At 39.1% G+C, this 19,263-nt stretch overlaps 1 protein-coding gene and 1 long non-coding RNA gene across 2 annotated transcripts; one reads left to right on the top strand and one right to left on the bottom strand.

Annotated features, from left to right (window-relative positions):
• Positions 1-1,322: 1,322 nt before the first annotated feature.
• Positions 1,323-3,661, bottom strand: LOC125308621. Its single transcript, XR_007195928.1, has 5 exons — positions 3,357-3,661; positions 2,424-2,567; positions 1,940-2,076; positions 1,608-1,658; positions 1,323-1,442 (listed from the first exon to the last, which is right to left on the bottom strand). It is a non-coding gene; the product is annotated as an uncharacterized LOC125308621 (long non-coding RNA).
• Positions 3,662-9,996: 6,335 nt separating this feature from the next.
• On the top strand, positions 9,997-15,744 carry clrn1 (clarin 1). Its single transcript, XM_048264808.1, has 3 exons — positions 9,997-10,604; positions 13,374-13,553; positions 14,814-15,744. Exons 1-3 carry the CDS (start codon positions 10,352-10,354, stop codon positions 15,077-15,079), a joined length of 699 nt encoding a protein of 232 aa, XP_048120765.1. The 5' UTR covers positions 9,997-10,351; the 3' UTR covers positions 15,080-15,744.
• Positions 15,745-19,263: the final 3,519 nt, after the last annotated feature.

Raw genomic sequence — 19,263 nt, 5'->3', positions numbered from 1 at the left:
AAAAACATGCATGACAAATGAAGAAAGCAAATAAACCAAATATGCTAAACATGTATGAATATTGGCTGCTTAATTTGCATTATTAGGCTACATGTGAATCTTAAGTGAGATAAGTTTAATTAAACTCGAAAGCTTGAACAAAATGTGCAATATTTGGTAGTTAAGTAGTTCAGGTATGTCAGAAGGGGACTTCATAACTTGGCTTCATTTACATATGAGCTCTTAATTTTTTATCTCATATCAAGTGCAAAAACTGTCTAGTGTATCAAAATACACTACTTGTTTGTGCTGTTATGACTATAAAGCTTTCTGGTAACCTCCGAAATACAAGTGGCTCCATTGTCTGCCAGTGGTTGAACGCACACACAACCACAACCACAATTTGGGGAAAACCAATGCACCTCATGGCATTGTTGGGAAGTATGGCAAGCCGATTGAGCGTTTATTCAGATATCTTGATATCAGACATAATTGTCATGTACATGCAAGCCAGTTAACTAGTGGGCCATTTCTGTGTGAACTAGTTAACATGTGACAGCCAAAATGCTCACTAGTTAACTAGTAAGGCCCAAATTCTCTCTAGTTAACTAGTTCATATGTTTCATATCTTACTAGTTAACTAGTAATGCTCAGCATGTTCACTAGTTAACTAGTGGACACTGAAATGTGCACTGCTTAAGTAGTTTAAAGACTTCTATATTTTAGTCAACTAGTAAGGTACAAAAATGTTTACTAGCTGACTACTGAATGTCAAATTCCCACTTGTTAACTTCTATGTAATTTGGCCAGCCGCTTGGGCATTTATTCTGATTTCTTGATATCAGGCCAACATGCAAGCCATTTTTGTCAACTAATTAACTAGTGAGCCATGTTTGTGCACACTAGTTAACTAGTCCCATACAGAAAAATAACATATTCACATATATGCAGCTTGAACATATTCCAGTATAAGCACATCTATGTTAAATAAATATATTTACATCTATGTTAAATACATATATTTCCATGTATGTATCAATATATTTCAAAATATAAGTAAATATTCAATATTGGCCACTTTCTTATATTTTATGCATATAATTAAATACATTTAAATATATGACACTAAGAAGCATGATCACATGACCCTTGATGACGATTCTGATCACATGATCTATATATTTCAAACATATATTTCTCTAATATACTGTAGTTCATATTCTACTATGGTTTGATATTTTACGCATTGATCAATAAATATTTCACTATTGTGTTTACTCAAAATCAACCATAGTATCAGTATAAAGAGGAAGAAACACACAACACTTCTGTTATCTTTTATTCTATTTTATTGAAAATCTTTGTTTTTGTTATGGAACCTCAGTTCTGTCACTTTGGCATTTATTGCCTGGCCCAGCAATCTGGAGTGAGTGTCTAGCCTGGGAACTGCTTCAGGGTGGCCTCTGGTGGCCCTTGAATAAGACAGAACATATACAAATAGAACATGCAAAATATTAGTGACACAAATACAGATGCTAAAGTGCAGAAACACTGTTGTGTCATCACGATAATTGGAGATAAATACAAAGTGAGTTGGAGAGAAAGACATACAAATAAAATAAACTCACCAATTATCGTCTTAGTCCTCTCAGGGTCCAGGCATTCCCTCTAAGTGCCTCCTAAAAAATAGCACAATCAATTAGGACCTCAAATAGTTACAGTTTACTAACACAGAAAAGATCTATGATGGTGAGGCGAACACACAACACTTTTAAATGAGACAACACAACTAATATATCATATACACAGAAGAGAGAAGCACACAGATACACACTGAAAGGAAAAGTTAGTTTCATCCTCAAATTTTTACTAAACTTGTACAACCAAGAAGCTGCTATTTCATTAAAGTTAAACATGTACATTTTAATGTAAAAGTTCACATCTGTATGAAAACACAAACCTTGTTGAATAAAAGCCTTCAGACTCACAACCTCCTCTTGGAGAGCCATTATCGCCACCTCTTCTTTAGGTGGTTGTCAGTTCTGGGTTCTCCCACAGCTCACACTCATAGAGAGCTCTACCAGCCTTCTCTGAAACCTGCAAGTGAACAGAATATACAGCATGAATGAGAGTGGCGTTGGTAAAGGGTATACTCGCGTAATATGTAATGTCCTGGGATATTCCCACTCATGAAGTGTCTCCCATCTGAGATTGCTATCTGAGACTGTAGGGAAGCTGTACCAACCATCATAGAAAGACATGGTTGGAAAGGTATTTCAGTTCACTTTGTGTCCCCAGTAGCTTGAAGCTTATTTCTTGTCATTCAAAAGATCAAAACTACTCAAACAAATGTATAAATTCTCAGAAACAAAAGGTTATGTTCTGCATTCGAAAATAGACCTTTAACAAGATATATTCATAAGTAAACATTAATTTTTGATTACCTTTGGTCTATGTGATGATGAAGCATCAACATCAACATTTGTCAGTGAAGCATACTACGGGTTGGGCTTGGGTCGTCTTGGTCTCAGGTCTTCTGGTCCTTCCTCCGGTGTCCTTGATGTAGCTTTCGAGTGTTGCCTCCCTCTCTAAAATGTAAAACAAAAGGGGTTTCAGTGCTCAAATATACTACATGACCATATATGGTCCTTTTCAATACAATTCAACTTTTACATTTCCATAATTTAGCATGGGTATGAATGGTTTTGCAAGAATGTCAGTGCACAAAGCATGACAAAGTAGTTTGATAGTGCACAAAAACAAAACACATTACTTGCAATACCATTTCCATGAAATTAAGCACAGTATCGATACTTGTGTCTTCAATTTCTACACGTCCACTCTAATACTCTCCAGCACATACGACATTACATCCTATCTAAAAAAGATATTTTTAAAAGCTAATGTTAGCTCTAAGTGTTGTCCATGATGCAAGAATAGCAGCTAGATAGCTAGCTAAACCACAGTGCATAGAATGTCTACACCTTAGGCTAGCTCTAGTAATGTTAACCGTTACATTTTCTGTCTTGCATGACAAATCATAAGTTAGCTTCTATCTATGCCTAGCTATCAATCTACATGCCAGAGGCAAATATACTACCAAATATGGCCGGGAGACAGGTTAAATTAGTATTTCACTGTCATTACAAGTCGTTTTCATTAATTGTCCAAACGTTTCTCAGTGAATTTATTTTCAAACCCCTTTCAGGTGTAAAAATAATAAAGCTAGCGCTGGCTAATTTATGCTAACGTTAATGTTACAGAAAGTAGCAAAGGTTAGCTTCCAGCTTCCACAAATAATACCATTGTTAATTCGGACATTAACTTCTGCAAATGTTATATGAAAGCAATTCAGCATACAATGAAGATATACTTACCAGCAATTTTGACCACCATGGCCTCGAAAACCGACCAAGAGCCTTCCTCCCCTCCACCGCATAGAGCTAGCTGCTAACGTTTGTTTCTAGCAAGATGTTGTCCCATCCAGAGCCGTTGAAAAAGTCTTCCTCATTAACGTTAGGTCTACTAATGCAGTCAGTCGGCAAAATACTGGTTTTGCCCTCATACTCCCCGCCAATCTACTTAACCAGAGCAAACGTTTTACATTTGGACTAGTAGTAGCTGTTAGTTATGCTTATGTAGTGAAAAAGCTGCAAACATTTTAACCATTATTCCAACGACCTTAGAGTACGTTGGTAGTGACGTATTTTGAAGTTGAAGGTTTTTTGTAAACCCCACCTATCACTGCCTGTGTGCAAATAAGTTAATTGAATATATTCACCATATATGTTCATGTATGATATCCACATATATGTTACATTGCTGGGTCCCACATATACTTGCATATATACATTCTTGTACTATATATGTATTAAATATATAGTAGCCATCTATTTAAATATAAGCTGGATGTAGCTGCATATATGTGAATATATTTTTTCCCTTGATTTTTCTGTATGGGGTGACAGCATAAATGCCCACTAGTTAACTAGTGAACACATATTAGCTTCACTAGTTAACTAGTGAAAGCCAGAAATGTCCACTAGTTAACTAGTAAAGGCCAAAATGCATACCAGTCAGCTAGTTGAAGGCGTTTGGGTCTCACTAGTTAACTAGTGACAGCCAAAAATGTGCAAATGTTTACTAGTGAAGGCAAAACTCCTCACTAGTTAACTAGTTGGAGTAGGTCAACGTCACTAGTTAACTAGTGAACCATAAATGGCTTACTAGCTAGCTAGGTGATGGCAGCAGGCTCACTAGTTAACTAGTTTGCATCAACTAGTTAACTAGTGAGCAGAGGTGGAAAGTAACTAAATACATTTACTCACGTTACTGTATTGAGTAGTTTTTCTGTGTATTTTGTATTTTTTAAGTAGTTTATAAAATCGGTATTTTAAATTTTACTTGATTACATTTTGAGTGAAGTATTGTACTTCGCTACATCAAAAATCCCATCCGTTACTTGAGTAAAAAAAAAAAGTTAAGACTAACGAAAACAGAAAGGGAAATAAAAAAATTGCGCCCTAAACCACTGGCCTAGTGATAATGATCAGCATGTAGCCTACACCAGGACATGAATCAAGCTGGCGCCATGCAGTCTTTCTGAAAGTGATGGAGACTGGATCACGAAATGCATCAGATTAGCCTAACCGATTTTACCTATTTTCCGCTATTCCAATCGGTTGTCTCAGTTCGTTTTAGCACTAATGATTGTGGAGATATTTAAGCAAACACCATGGGATTTCGTGTTTTGACGTTTGTGTTCACCTTTCTTTGGAAAGAAGTTTATTAGCAGTTGTTTCCCCTCATTTTGATGTCTCTCTTTTCCCCTGTTTTGGCCTTTGTTTTTAGTAACCTTACTTGGCTTTCTTGGAGAAAGACATTGCACCAGCAGCAAAACAATTAGCGGTCCACTACTAGCGATGCTCAACTAAATAAACAAAAGATAGACTACCTTATGAATCGTGCAGGCGGACTAAACCATTTAGCTCTTTAGCAAGGGAGAGTGAGAGTGACTTTACACAGTTTTCACTGTTTTGTATACAAAATCCAGTCAGTCAAACTTTAAATTTCGTCTGACATTCATTTTGACATTTAATTTGGAAGTTAAAATATTCAGGTAAAATAAATATATGGTGGAAATAAGTATTGAACGCTTATTTTTTCCCCAGTAATTAGCCTAAACTTCCAGTGAGTCTATTCGAAATTTTCACCACACATTATATTAACACACATATAAAAAATCCAAACAAGAGTTTTGTGTATTAAAGTGGAATGACACAGGAAAAAAGTATTGAACGTGCCTACTAAAATGTCTTCAATACTTTGTGGAAAAGCCTTTGTTTGTAAAGACAGCTTCAAGACATTTCCTGTATGACAAAACTTATTGGTCGCAGTATCAGGTCTGATTTTGGCCCATTGTTCTAAACAGATTCCAGGGGTCCCTCTTGTGAATCCTGATCTTTAGTTACTTCCAGAACTATTTAATTGAATTAGCTGCCTTCAAGTCTTTCTGGAGCTTTCTCCGAGTGGTCCTTGGCTCTTGGAATTGACTATCCTTCTGACTCCCTGGTCAGAAATATTACGAGGAGATCCTGTGCATGGCCGGTTGATGATGCAGTGATGTTTCTTCCACTTCTAGATAATGGCTCCCATGCTGCTTACTGGAAGATTCTGATGTTTTGAAATGCATCTGTAACCAGTTTCATTGATATGTTTTGCAACAATAAGGTTGCAAAGGTCTTGGGAGAGCTTTTTGCTTTTATCCATCATGAAATGTTTCTTGTGTGACACCTTGGTAATGAAAAACCTTTTTATAGCCCATCAATATGTAGGCTACTAACCAAGCTTATATTAATTTGCACAGATAGAAAGGATAACTACTCTCTATACAGATTCCAGCTCGTTCCTTCCCTTTCCTTGCCTTAGTGCTTTTTCTTAGCGTGTTTAATACTTTTCCCCTGTGTTATTCCACTTCATTACATGACTCTACTTATGGAGTTGTTTGGATTTTTTATGTGTGGATAACCTGAGTTATTACTAATGCCTGGTGAAAATGTTGTGCCCCCTGTATTCCACTTTTCAAGGGCCCTCTCCTCCATTGGGGCCCTATACTTCCCACTTTCCCCCACCAGTTCGACACCCTTTAATCTGCTGAACCTTCTGCTCGTTTCCAAATATAAAAAAAAACTCTCTGCAACTCAACATTGGCCTGCCTGCCTCAGCTGCCTGTGAGGGGCTTTTCAGTTGTGCTGCAGGGTTGTGCACAATTCGAATTGCAATTCTGCTTCCTGTTTGCTACCTCAATTGAAATGCAAAGTTGAAATTCAAGAATTGAATTGGAATTTAAGAGCCAGTTTCAATTCAATTCTGGAATTTTGCAGAAGCCTGTTGTGCTGGATTACTGTTCACTGCAAAGCGACCCAAGGATGAGTGCAACTAACTTTGAAAATCAACTACTGCTCAAACTTAAAGGAGAACTCCGGTGATTTTTCACATAGATCTCCATTTCTCAACGTCCTTATCAGGCAAGTACCTCCACTCGGCGGCCATATTGCAACACTTTTTGGGCACTTATCGTGTGTCTTATCATGTCTTCACAGCACACCACTTGATTGGCTCAATGTATTTTACAACACACCACATGATTGGCTCAATATGTTCACATGTCGACGTTTTGCCGTGGAAGGGTTGTGATATGTGTAGACAACTGCGTTACAAACTAACCCCATGCATTACTATAGAGGATTTTTTGAGTGCTGTATCTCCTCATTAGAAAGTCTCTGGTAAAACTAGTTCTTCTGGTACCCCAAAAAAAAAGTAACTAAGTAACTTTTACTTAAAGTACATTTTAAATGAACTACTTTTTACTTTTACTTGAGTACATTTTCAGATCGGTATTTTAACTTGTACTTGAATAATATTTCATCAAGGTATCGCGATTTTCAGACTAATAACTGAAAAACTAAAGATTGTAGACATTAACTGAACGAAAATTACAGCAATACACCACAACTTTGTCACTAGACATGTTATCAAAACATATTTTTATGCTCAAACGATCTTAGTTTATAAAAGTTTGCTCTTAGAACAGCCTGGACGAAGTCAGCCATGTTTTCTAGGTTTCTGAGTCCTAAATGGACCAATCAAAATCCTTGTTCCGCCTTCTTCATTTGCATGCAAGTGCGACATTGCGCACTAGTTAAAGGAGAATTCCGGTGTGATATTGACCTAAAGTGTATTGAAACATGATACCGAGTGTGAAAGTATGTCTCATAGTCCATCTCGGCTTGTCCCCTGCACTCCAAAATCTGGCGCTAGTTAGCCGATGCTACCAACAGCTTTTTCAATAGTGGTGCTTTTCGCATCGGGCTAGCCATGCAAATAAATTACACCCATTTACGAGGCTCAATGTATCTCCACACTTCATTGGTAGACTTCCGAGGGCCCTGACATTTAAAACGAGACATTGAGAACTTTGAAAAAGCACTGGTGGTTTACTTACAAGACGATTTATACAGACAGTATCTTCACGAAGTTTAGCGTTTGCAGCCATCTTGAATTTAGTCACGATAAGTCGAAAGCAACGCAGTAAGAATGAACAGGTATGATAAGGGATCAGATTCCAAAAATAATTCAGTGGAAATGCATGGATTCCAGTTGCTGCTACTGGAAGAAACTGGAATCCATGCATTTCCACTGAATTATTTTTGTCAGTGCCCTCGGAAGTCTACCAATGAAGTGTGGAGATACATTGAGCCTCGTAAATGGGTGTAAAACACTAATTTATTTGCATGGCTAGCCCGATGCCGAAGCACCACTATTGAAAAAGCTGTTGGTAGCATCGGCTAACTAGCGCCAGATTTTGGAGTGCAGGGGACAAGCCGAGATGGGCTATGAGACATACGTTCACACTCGGTATCATGTTTCAATACACTTTAGGTCAATATCACACCGGAATTCTCCTTTAACTAGTGGCCAATGTTATCCCACTAGTTAACTAGTTGCACAAAATGCCAGCCGTTTGTGTATTTATTCAAATTCCACTAGTTTACTAGTGTAAGGGGCATTTTTCTCCTGCTAGTTCATTATGGACAGTGTTTTGTCTTCACTAGCTAACATGTATTGCATTACTAGTGAACTAGATAGCTCCAAAAACAGCCACTAGTGTGTGTCTTGTGCGCACTAGTTAACTAGTGAGCTGCTTCACTGCCACACATGCAAACTAGTGAGACTTAAATTGTTCCACTAGTTAACTAGTGGACAAAAACGGTCAGCTTGTTTGTGTTTTTAGGTGTAACTAGTTAACTAGTGAACAAAATATGCATGCCACTAGTTAACTAGTAAGGCCCATAACACCCTCACTAGTAAACTAGTGGGTATTTTGGCCTTTACATGTTAACAAGTGACCATTTTGGCATCTCACTAGTTAACTAGTGGGGCTGAAATGGCCTTCACTAGTTAACTAGTGGGCACACTAGTAAACTAGTGACACTTTTTGCACCTCACTAGTTAACTAGTCGAATGGAAATTGCCATCACTAGTTCACTAGTGGGTGTTTTGGTGCACACTAGTAAACTAGTGACACTTTTTAGACCTCACTAGTTAACTAGTGGGCATTTGTGTCTTCACTAGTTAACTAGTGAGCAGTTCTGCCTTCACTAGTTTACATGTAAGTGTCACACTGAAGCCACTAGTTTACTAGCTAGAGTACCTTTGGCCAGCATGTTAACTTGTGTGCCACATGCAAATATTGTGGGTGGGATTTTGTGAAATTCTGCACTGTGATTGGTTATCATGTTCTATTCGGACATAGGGAGCCAATAGAAAGCCTCAATTTCCAGAATTCTTCGCCTCCTAATTTGAATTCTGCGCCACTAGTTGACTAGTGTGAATTTTGTCTTGAACTAGTTTACTAGTATACATTTATGACCTCACTAGTTAACTAGTTTGGGCAAATGATGCATCAACTAGTTAACTAGTGAGCCTACTGCCATCACCTAGCTAGCTAGTAAGGCATTTATGGTTCACTAGTTAACTAGTGACATTGACCTACTGCAACTAGTTAACTAGTGAGGTGTTTTGCCTTCACTAGTAAACATGTGCACATTTTTGGCTGTCACTAGTTAACTAGTGAGACCCAAAAGCCTTCAAGTAGCTGACTGGTATGCATTTTGGCCTTTAGTAGTTAACTAGTAGACATTTCTGGCTCTCACTAGTTAACTAGTGAAGCTAGAATGTGTTGACTAGTTAACTAGTGAGCCTTTTGGCTCCCACTAGTTAACTAGTGTGCATATTTTGGCCCTCACTAGTTAACTAGTTCACACAAACATGGCTCACTAGTTAACTAGTTGACAAAAATGGCTTACATGTACATGACAATTATGCCTGATATCAAGATATCAGAATAAATGCTCAATCGGCTTGCCATAGGGAAGCTGATTAACCCCCTGAGGTTTGCTTTTGCTTTGCGTGCAAAATATAGCCTATTGAATATCACTGCACTCAATTTTCAAAGAATGTCACATTGATGAGTCAGGTTTACCGTGTTTCATTAGCCTGAAGTAGCTTTATTTCATTATGTAAGTTATGCAGATCTGACTCTAGAAAGGATGGAGGGACCGTGGTCTTGGAATGCTTTTCAGATTTCTGAAGTTGATTTTTTTTTAAAGGCACCACAATTACTTGTTCCATGTGAACACGCATGTGAATAGGCTTAGGCTACAAACTGAAGAAGGCAAATTTAAAAAAAACGATGCGTTTCCAACCAAGAGATACATTACGCTGCTGTATTTTACACGCTTGCTGTGCTATATATTTTTCATTTATTTACGTGTCCTTCAATTAAGCTACACATGCGAATTTAGGTTGCTGAACAGTTTAGCGTTGGCCCTCTCGCATTGCAATTAGGCCTACATGTAATTTATGGGCTATTTAAACCAAATGAACGTGGCATTTAAGGCTTCCCCCTATCAGGATTTGGTTTTGGTGAGGCAGCTGAATGAAATGTATAATGGCGCGTGCACTCTGTGACATAACCAATCAGTCTTTAAGGTCACTGCATCGGCTGGCTCCAGAAACTCCATCAGTCAACTGACGCTCTCAGAAATTTAAACCGGCGGTTACTTGGAGACGGAGATAGGGCGAAAACGAGGCGAGCACGGTAACGTTATACACTGGACATCTAATACAACGCACATATCGAGGGGTTGCTTACCTTTTGATTATGCAATTTCGCAAATCTTTAACTGATACACAAATGGAAATTACAGGGCTTCGCTTTTAGGTAAAACCAAATGAGAGCATCTGCGCGTGAGAATGCGTTGTGATCACCTGGGTCTCACCTGAACTTTTACCGGGCTTGGAGTGCGCAATGGCGAATCGTCAAAAGAAAATAATATTTTCAGTAAGCGGTTTTCTATGTTTCGCCTGCGTTCTGATAGTCGTCGCAGCGATGGGTACACACTTTTGGATCAAGGGAACCGTTCTTTGTAAAACAGGCGCGCAGTTGGTGAACGCTTCCGGCCCAGAGCTGGATAAATTTATTGGGAAGGTGAGCTACGGACTTTTTCACGGGCAACGTGTGAAGCAGTGTGGCCTGGGTGGAAGACCTTTCCGATTTTCATGTGAGTAAACTACAGTAAGCATACTTTGTTTCTGTACAATTATTTTACATGCATGCATGCATCCATCACAAATTGCTTGAAAGGCTATTCAATTGTATTCGGTCCCATCGTGTTGTGTTACATTTACATGTATTATTTAAAGTTTTATAACGCAAGATGTTGTCTAACAAAGCCTGAATAATTAACTCGCGAGGGGAAAACAATATTGAAGCATTTGTCTCGGAGCCTATTTAATTTGGTGGCTGTATACATTGTTCTGCTTTTGGACCATGGTTGACAGCTCTCACATAGCGCTGGTCACGCTAACCACTCCTGAGATTGTAGCCTAGATCTATCTACTCATGCCAATTTACAGCGTCGGTAGGCTATCAAGGACTACTACGCATTTACGCAATTATCAGAGAGGGAAATGAGAGTGGACTGACGAAGAAGACAGCTGAATGTTCCTTATCCTGAGATGCATGTGCAAAGTATCTTATTAAACTACTGAATGCATTTAACGTTCCTTGTATTTGTTGAATCAGTGGTGACTTGTGGGAGACAGTTTTTTGATGTCACACCACCGAACACAGTCCATTCACACATTCGCCCTGCGATGATGCAATGACAGTAGCTGACAGCAGCAACAGTTCCTAAACGAATTCACTTAATGAGTTCTGGAATGACGAACAAATTGAAAGGCTGTTACTTCTGGTCGAGTGGGCTCTATTACGACATTGAAGAACAAGGTACAGATTGTTTCAGTGAGCTTCTCTCAGTGGGCATGACAGTGTAGACTAGGGCCAGGCTACAGCCTAAGTTGAAGCCCCTATGCTCACTTGCCCTGTGCGAAATAAAAGGGCTGATAGGCCTAGGCCTACTGTCTAGTCCTACCAAATGTAGATCATTTATTGTGCCATGAAGCAATGGCGCTGTACAGTCCACAGTTTGAACATGAACCTTGATACCGAATTTCGTATTTTACATTTTCTGTAACAAACCCTAAAAGTTCTTGATAGAATAACCTAGACATCATCATCACTGTCTGATTTTGGCAAAATATGAGTTGCTTAGTTGGGAAAGCCTAATAAATACACCAATTCCTGTCTAATGTATAATATTTTTAATGACTAGCTCCCCCAGTTCTAAAACAATTTGTGAAAACAGGTTTAACTGAATATCACTGTACCCATAGGTAGTGCATCTAGAGGATAGGCCTACTGCACAATTACATTCAGAGAAAAATAGTTTGTCAATCTTTTTTTTTTCAATTCAAGCTGCCCATGAATGGACCTCAATGATACCAACCAGAGGTGGGCACAAATACATCAAAACTATTTTGTTACAAACTACAAATACTGGCTCATACAAAATAAAATACAAAATACTGATGTGAAACATTTATTTAATTAAAATACAAGTAATTAGTAATTTGAAAATACAAAAATATCCACACAATAATCATGGTATACCAACTTTTTACAAAGAAACTACAAGGCATATTATTGAAAACGTATCCCCAAGAGACAAGAAATACTGTTTTCTGATTGGCTGGCAGAGGGCTTTATTCTGTACTTTGGGGCTCCTATGAAGTAGATCTGGTAAAAAAATCCAAACAGCATTCCATATCGATGATTGAACTAACAAGAAGCAAACTTCGCAATAGTGGAATCAACTGTGTAACATAGCACAGTGTTTCTTAACTGGTGGGTCAGGACCCAAAAGTGGCCACATGCCACATGGAAACAAGGCACCCCTGTCAAAGTCATACACCCCTGTCGAGTACTTTGAAAGGTGGCATCAAGAGTTGAAGATTTCACAAATGTAGGCTAATGCCAAACATCCGCATGTTCCAAACAAGTAGGCCTACAGGCACTTTGCTTGTCTTAACATGTAGCTCACCATATCCATTGGCTTGAACGCTAAAAAAATATATATGGGTCGCGACTTTATGAACATGGGAAATTGTGGGACCCAAAGTCAGACCAGTTGATAACCACTGACACGGCATTACTACCCACCATCATTTCCATAACCAATGAATGTAGAACAACAAATGTAACAGGTCGGCCTCTTTTTCAACTGAACTGCATTTCCCTTTTTGTGCTATAAATGCATGACTGGCAACATGGGGGACAAACAGAATAACATCCTGTAAGGTGTCCCGATATACAGAACTAATGAACTTGGTGGAGAAAACTCTTTCTGCATCGGGGAGGTCTTTGCATCCGTCTCCTCCATTATTTCTGCATAGCTCGGCAGATGTTATCCCTGGCATACATCCTCATGTCAAATCCATTAAGTGGTTTTAATACTGTCCTGTAGTGAGAATGAGCATCAGCTATTAGGTACTTAAGGTCATGGGGTCCATATCCTAATGTTCTCCCTCAGTATCTTATCTGAATCATTTTCACATTTTAGTCTTGACTTGACACACCTGACACACCTTTTATTTATTTTTTTTACTTTCAATGTTCTAAGCGGGGATGATGAAACAGAAAAGACAGATATAATGCTTTTAATTTGTCTATAGGGTGACAGCAAATTGGTGGCGCAAACAAAACAATTGGGTTTACGACCATTTTGGCTCCCTCAGTTGACTTTTCTATTCATTTTTTCCAACTTCAGACATGTCCAGAGGGATCTAACACTTACGCTGGTCAAAATGTGGCAATACTGCAAGAAAAAGGAAAAATGGGTTTACATTTTACGCTGTCCTCCAAAAGGGTAATGAAATTAGTATTTGTATGGACAATAGCCTACCTGATGATGAAACTTACTTCCTTGTAGTCTTTCCTGACCTGTTGGATGCCATCCCAGCCAATCTCCACATCAGTGTGATCTTCTTCTGTGGTGTGCTCATACTCTTCTCCTGCATTTCCACGGCCTTCTTTGTGTACAATGCCTTTGGCAGCCCCTATGAGACGCTACAAGGCCCACTTGGACTGTACCTGTGGAACTTCATCAGCTGTAAGTGCCAAATGAAATGAAAATTGTATAAAATTGTAACTTCATAAGCCATATAAGATATACTGTAGGCCTACTTTAGATTATGTGTGTGGCTAAAGTGGCCTAAGCCCTGATAGCGTATTTTTTACTACCATATTTCTCTGGAGACTCAGTCAGGACGATGGAAAATCAGGATACAGGCTTTTATTCTTTTCAATGAGCGGCCAGGTACATGTTTGTGTCACCCAAGCAAAGGTTTCACTACTGAACAGGTGAATATCCTTAACTTAAATATGTTACAGGCAAAAAGGGGAGGTGGGGACGTGGCCTCCATCAGGTAACACCATCATAACCCCCCCCCCTTTGCTTGGGATGCTCCTCAGAGGCCTGGCCCCATACCGTTTCTACCAAAGTTGATGTTTTCACACCTGAAGAGACACAAAAGGTCTCGAGATATGCTCGCATTGAATTCAAAGAGACAGAAGAGATACACATGGATACAAAAATCACAAATGACCATAAGAAGTACACAGTATGTACATTTACAGAGAATAATTCTGATTCACAACACTTTCAGCCCCGACACGTAGCCCTGTCAGGACAAGAAAAAGACAAATTACAACCCTATGAGTGAAACTAGTTACCTGTATGGGAGGTGATCTGATGTACAGATGAAACTTAAATCTGTAGTATGAAGTTTTTGTTGTAAAAAACTGAAATGCCTATGGGCTTCTAATGAACTCTAAGGAAATGCTAAATAAATTGTATTTCTCAAAATTACTGTCAGTTTACATGTTTCTTGTTTTTGCCCCTTTTTATGTAGTTGTCTCATTCATTGCCCCTATGTATCTGCCCTTGCAGTAGATTCAGATTATTTTTTGTCCACCTGTAGGCATTTGACTATCTACGGAGCCCCCAAAGGACCATGGTGGGAATTATCTTTTTAGAGGTGGGATAATTATTATTATTTTTAGAGCCCCTTTTGCGTTTTCTCGCAATACTTTTGCTTTTGCCTCACAAATATTTGTGTTCCTTCACAGTAGTTTTGCCTTCCCTGGCAAAGTCAAAAGTATTGCGAGGGAATGGAAAACGAATTGCAAAGGAACGCAAAAGGGGTTCTAAAAATAAATTCACACCTAAAAAGATAATTTCCTCCATGGTCCTTCGGGAGCTCCGTAAGTATCACTGACCATGACTGATCGTATACTGACAATTAACACTCTTGCAGTTACCTGGGTCAATGGGACCTTTCTTTCTGACCTGTCCTCTTTCTTCATATAGGTTTCTGCAGCTGTCTGGTCATGATCCTATTTGCTGCTGAGGTGAAGCTCCATCGCCTCTCTGAACGCATCGCTAACTTCAACGAGGGCAACTTTCTTTACAAGACCTACACGGAGCAGTATGACCGCTCTTTCTGGCTTATCTTCCTCTCCTTCCTCATACACGGCCTCAACATCCTACTGATACGCCTCGCTGGATTTCAGTTTCCTTTCCAGGAGGCCAAAGAGCCTGACCTAAGCACTGGGGCATCAGATCTCATGTACTAATTGGCCTACTTTTTTATTAATGGCTCCTAGGATGGCATCGGAGCAACTGGGCCATACATTTTCTTCAGTGGGAGCCCTGGTGGTATTAAATGTTCCACGCACAAGAAGAAATATCTGACCTCCCTCTAAGCTGTATCATTTGAATGGCAGAGCAAAAACTGGAGCCGTATTATCTTTTGAAATGTGACATTTTCAGATGGAGGGGGCCCATATTGGGAAAGGAGATGAGTTGGTGTTATTAGTACTATGTTGTCATGACAACACATTGCGGGGAAGGTGAAAATTAGTCTCTAGATTCTCTTTCTGTTCATAAACTGCTAACATAGCTGAAGGTATCAAACTGATTTCACTGTGGCCTCAAGTGTTCAAATGGAGAACAGGAAGTAGAGAAAAGCACATCTTATTTCATTCTTTGTTTCTGTTAGGGTTGTGTGTGATTGTCAGTCTCATTTTTAGTTTGCCCTTAAAATAGCCTACATCATGTTGTGCCAATGACTAATTGTTAAAATTGTGTTAAAATTGTAGTCATTTTTTTATAGTAGGCCTAGGACTATTTTTAGTTTTTAGCTTTTTTTTAGAAAGCATATCGAATTAACATGCTAATGGAGTTTGTATAATTCTATCTGTGCAGCATGTAGGGAGTATTTTGGACAAAAAATAAATAAATCGTGAATTTTTATGGACCATTGTTAACTGCAAAAAATCTCCATGTTCTGTGGTTGCATCTGAAAGATCAATGTAAACCTGTATTAACATTTCTTCAAACTTCAAACAAGCACATGCCAAGCAAGTGTGGCACATTGGCCACTAGATGGCAATACAGGCCCATCTCTAATGTGCCCAAATTAGAAAATGGTCTGATCCAACTCAGAATCAGACCCAGCATTGCAAATATTCTCACAGATGAGGGAGTGGTGGCAGAGGTATAAAAAGTATGAAAATATTGTACTCAAGTAAAAGTACCAATACCTTGATGAAATATTATTCAAGTACAAGTGAAAATACCGATCTGAAAATGTACTCAAGTAAAAGTAAAAAGTAGTTCATTTAAAATGTACTTTAAGTAAAAGTTACTTAGTTACTTTTTTTTTTGGGGTACCAGAAGAACTAGTTTTACCAGAGACTTTCTAATGAGGAGATACAGCACAAAAAATCCTCCATAGTAATGCATGGGGTTAGTTTGTAACGCAGTTGTCTACACATATCACAACCCTTCCACGGCAAAACGTCGACATGTGAACACATTGAGCCAATCAAGTGGTGTGCTGTGAAGACATGATAAGACACACGATAAGTGCCCAAAAAGTGTTGCAATATGGCCGCCGAGTGGAGGTACTTGCCTGATAAGGACGTTGAGAAATGGAGATCTATGTGAAAAATCACCAGAGTTCTCCTTTAAGTTTGAGCAGTAGTTGATTTTCAAAGTTAGTTGCACTCATCCTTGGGTCGCTTTGCAGTGAACAGTAATCCAGCACAACGGGCTTCTGCAAAATTCCAGAATTGAATTGAAACTGGCTCTTAAATTCCAATTCAATTCTTGAATTTCTCTTGCATTTCAATTGAGGTAGCAAACGGGAAGCAGAATTGCAATTCGAATTGTGCACAACCCTGCAGCACAACTGAAAAGCCCCTCACAGGCAGCTGAGGCAGGCAGGCCAATGTTGAGTTGCAGAGAGTTTTTTTTTTATATTTGGAAACGAGCAGAAGGTTCAGCAGATTAAAGGGTGTCGAACTGGTGGGGGAAAGTGGGAAGTATAGGGCCCCAATTGAGGAGAGGGCCCTTGAAAAGTGGAATACAGGGGGCACAACATTTTCACCAGGCATTAGTAATAACTCAGGTTATCCACACATAAAAAATCCAAACAACTCCATAAGTAGAGTCATGTGTAATGAAGTGGAATAACACAGAAAAAAAAGTATTGAACAAGCTAAGAAAAAGCACTAAGGCAAGGAAAGGGAAGGAACGAGCTGGAATCTGTAAGTAGTTAGAGAGTAGTTATCCTTTCTATCTGTGCAAATTAATATAAGCTTGGTTAGTAGCCTACATATCGATGGGCTATAAAAAGGTGTTTCATTACCAAGGTGTCACACAAGAAACATTTCATGATGGATAAAAGCAAAAAGCTCTCCCAAGACCTTTGCAACCTTATTGTTGCAAAACATATCAATAAAACTGGTTACAGATGCATTTCAAAACTTCAGAATCTTCCAGTAAATATTGTTCTCGGTTAACCATTTATTTCCTCGTTTGGCTGTATGTTTTGGATCATTGGGTTTAATGGTCAAATGTGCCTATTGAGGCAGGTCTCTCGGCACACTGCCTGATATTTTCCTTCATAATCTATAGCCTCTTGTTTTCTGACTTCTGTTTCTTTACAGTGAATCTTCCAATTTTGAGACCTGAGGTGAAAATATTTGGCTCTGGGAACCGCATGAATCTGATAACGCATGTTTCCCTTTTTTTGGCAAATACACAGGCTCCCATTCCAATCTCCCATTCAAACAGATTTCCACCTGGGCTGAAAATCAACCGGGTCCATCACTGCTAATCTATTAGAGGGTGGGCTTTATACAGTGACAGACAGGGGAGAACTGTTGAGACACATTTTGTTAACAACCAGAGACATGCTGATGACATTAATAAATGACAAGAAAGATGTGTTTGCTATACTTCTGATTATGTAAGTGAGTCATGTAGAGGTGTCGCCCACATGATTTGACCCCAGATTAAGGTGGACGTACTACAAACACATTTGGTAAAGCATCTAGGCACTGATGCTTTAAAAATAAAATGCCAACACCATATTTCATGAACTAAATTAACGAATGAATCATTTCCCTGTTTACAAAAAGCGCATATCTCCCAATTATGTGACTGATTCCAGTGTTGTCATTTTTCCTTTTGGCCTACAATTGAATCTCAGATATGAATGCAATATTTCTTTTAATTTGCTGGATTTGGCATTGTACTCACAAGGTAAGTTATTTATTTCTATATGAGTTAATTTAATTTAAGTCTAATTTAAGATAGCTATACCAACAAAACTTACCTTTTCATATAAAATGTTATATTCAGATATCATCACAAAGGCGCAATATGTACTGTATATAAGTATAAATATACTCTTTTGATCTCGTGAGGGAAATTTGGTCAAGCATTTAACCCAATCCGTGAATTAGTGAAACACACACAGCACAGTGGGTGAAGCACACACTAACCCGGAGCAGTGAGCTGCCTGCTACAGCGGCGCTCGGGGAGCAGTGAGGGGTTAGGTGCCTTGCTCAAGGGCACTTCAGCCATGGATGTGGGCATGGGAGAGCAGTGCTCAACCACTTCCCCCGCCCACATTTCTGGTGTTTCATCATCTATTTACCAACCTACCATCATAATGTCACACTGGAAGAGCAGTGTTCATAGATCCATAGTGTCCTGGGGTCTCTCTTGTGAATCCTGATCTTTAGTTAACTTCCAGAACTGTTCAATTGGATTTAAGTTAGGGCCTTGATTTCCTTTCTCTGAAACCAATTGAGAGTTTCCTTTGCTGTATGCTTTGGATCATTGCTGGAAGGACTAGCCATGTATCATTCTCATCATCCTGGTGGATGGCAAGACTCTCCCAGAAATAAATGACTCCATTCATCATTCCTTCAACTGTATGTAGTCTGCCAAGTACCATGAAATGAAAAACAGCCTCACACCATGATGCCTCCACCTCCAAACCTCACTGTTGGTATGGTATTTTCAGGGTGATGCACAGTGCTATTTCTCCTCCAAACATGGTGTGTAGTATGACATCCAAAGTTTGATTTTGCTCTCGCCTGACCAGACTACATTCTCTCAGTATTTCATAGGCTTGTCAAAATGTTGTGTAGCAAACTTTAAACGAGTTTCGACACGTTTTTCTTCAGTGATGTCATGCGGGGTAAGTGTGCATAGGGGCCATGGCGGTGGAGTGCATTACCTATGATTTCCTCTGTAACAATTGTATCTGCTGCCTCTAAGACTTTCTGGAGCTTTCTCCAAGTGGTCCTTAACTCTTGGGCTACTCTTCGCAGAGATCTTGTGCATGGCTGATTGATGAAGTGATGTTCCTTCCACTTGCAGATAATGGCCCCAATGCTTACTGGAAGATTCTGAAGTTTTGAAATGCATCTGTAACCAGTTCTATTGATATGATTTGCAA

The sequence above is a fragment of the Alosa alosa genome, chromosome 15 (genome assembly GCF_017589495.1).
Source record: "Alosa alosa isolate M-15738 ecotype Scorff River chromosome 15, AALO_Geno_1.1, whole genome shotgun sequence".
Taxonomy (NCBI): Eukaryota; Metazoa; Chordata; class Actinopteri; order Clupeiformes; family Clupeidae; genus Alosa; species Alosa alosa.
The sequence above is the reverse complement of the archived record's forward strand: the minus strand, read 5'-3'. Positions and strand labels throughout refer to the sequence as shown.

Bases quoted from the DNA above. Each gene is read 5' to 3' on its own strand.
- clrn1 (XM_048264808.1), top strand. From the start codon at position 10,352: ATGGCGAATCGTCAAAAGAAAATAATATTTTCAGTAAGCGGTTTTCTA. The intron at 10,605-13,373 runs GTGAGTAAACTA...ACTTCCTTGTAG, and splicing joins AAGACCTTTCCGATTTTCAT to TCTTTCCTGACCTGTTGGAT. The intron at 13,554-14,813 runs GTAAGTGCCAAA...TTCTTCATATAG, and splicing joins CCTGTGGAACTTCATCAGCT to GTTTCTGCAGCTGTCTGGTC.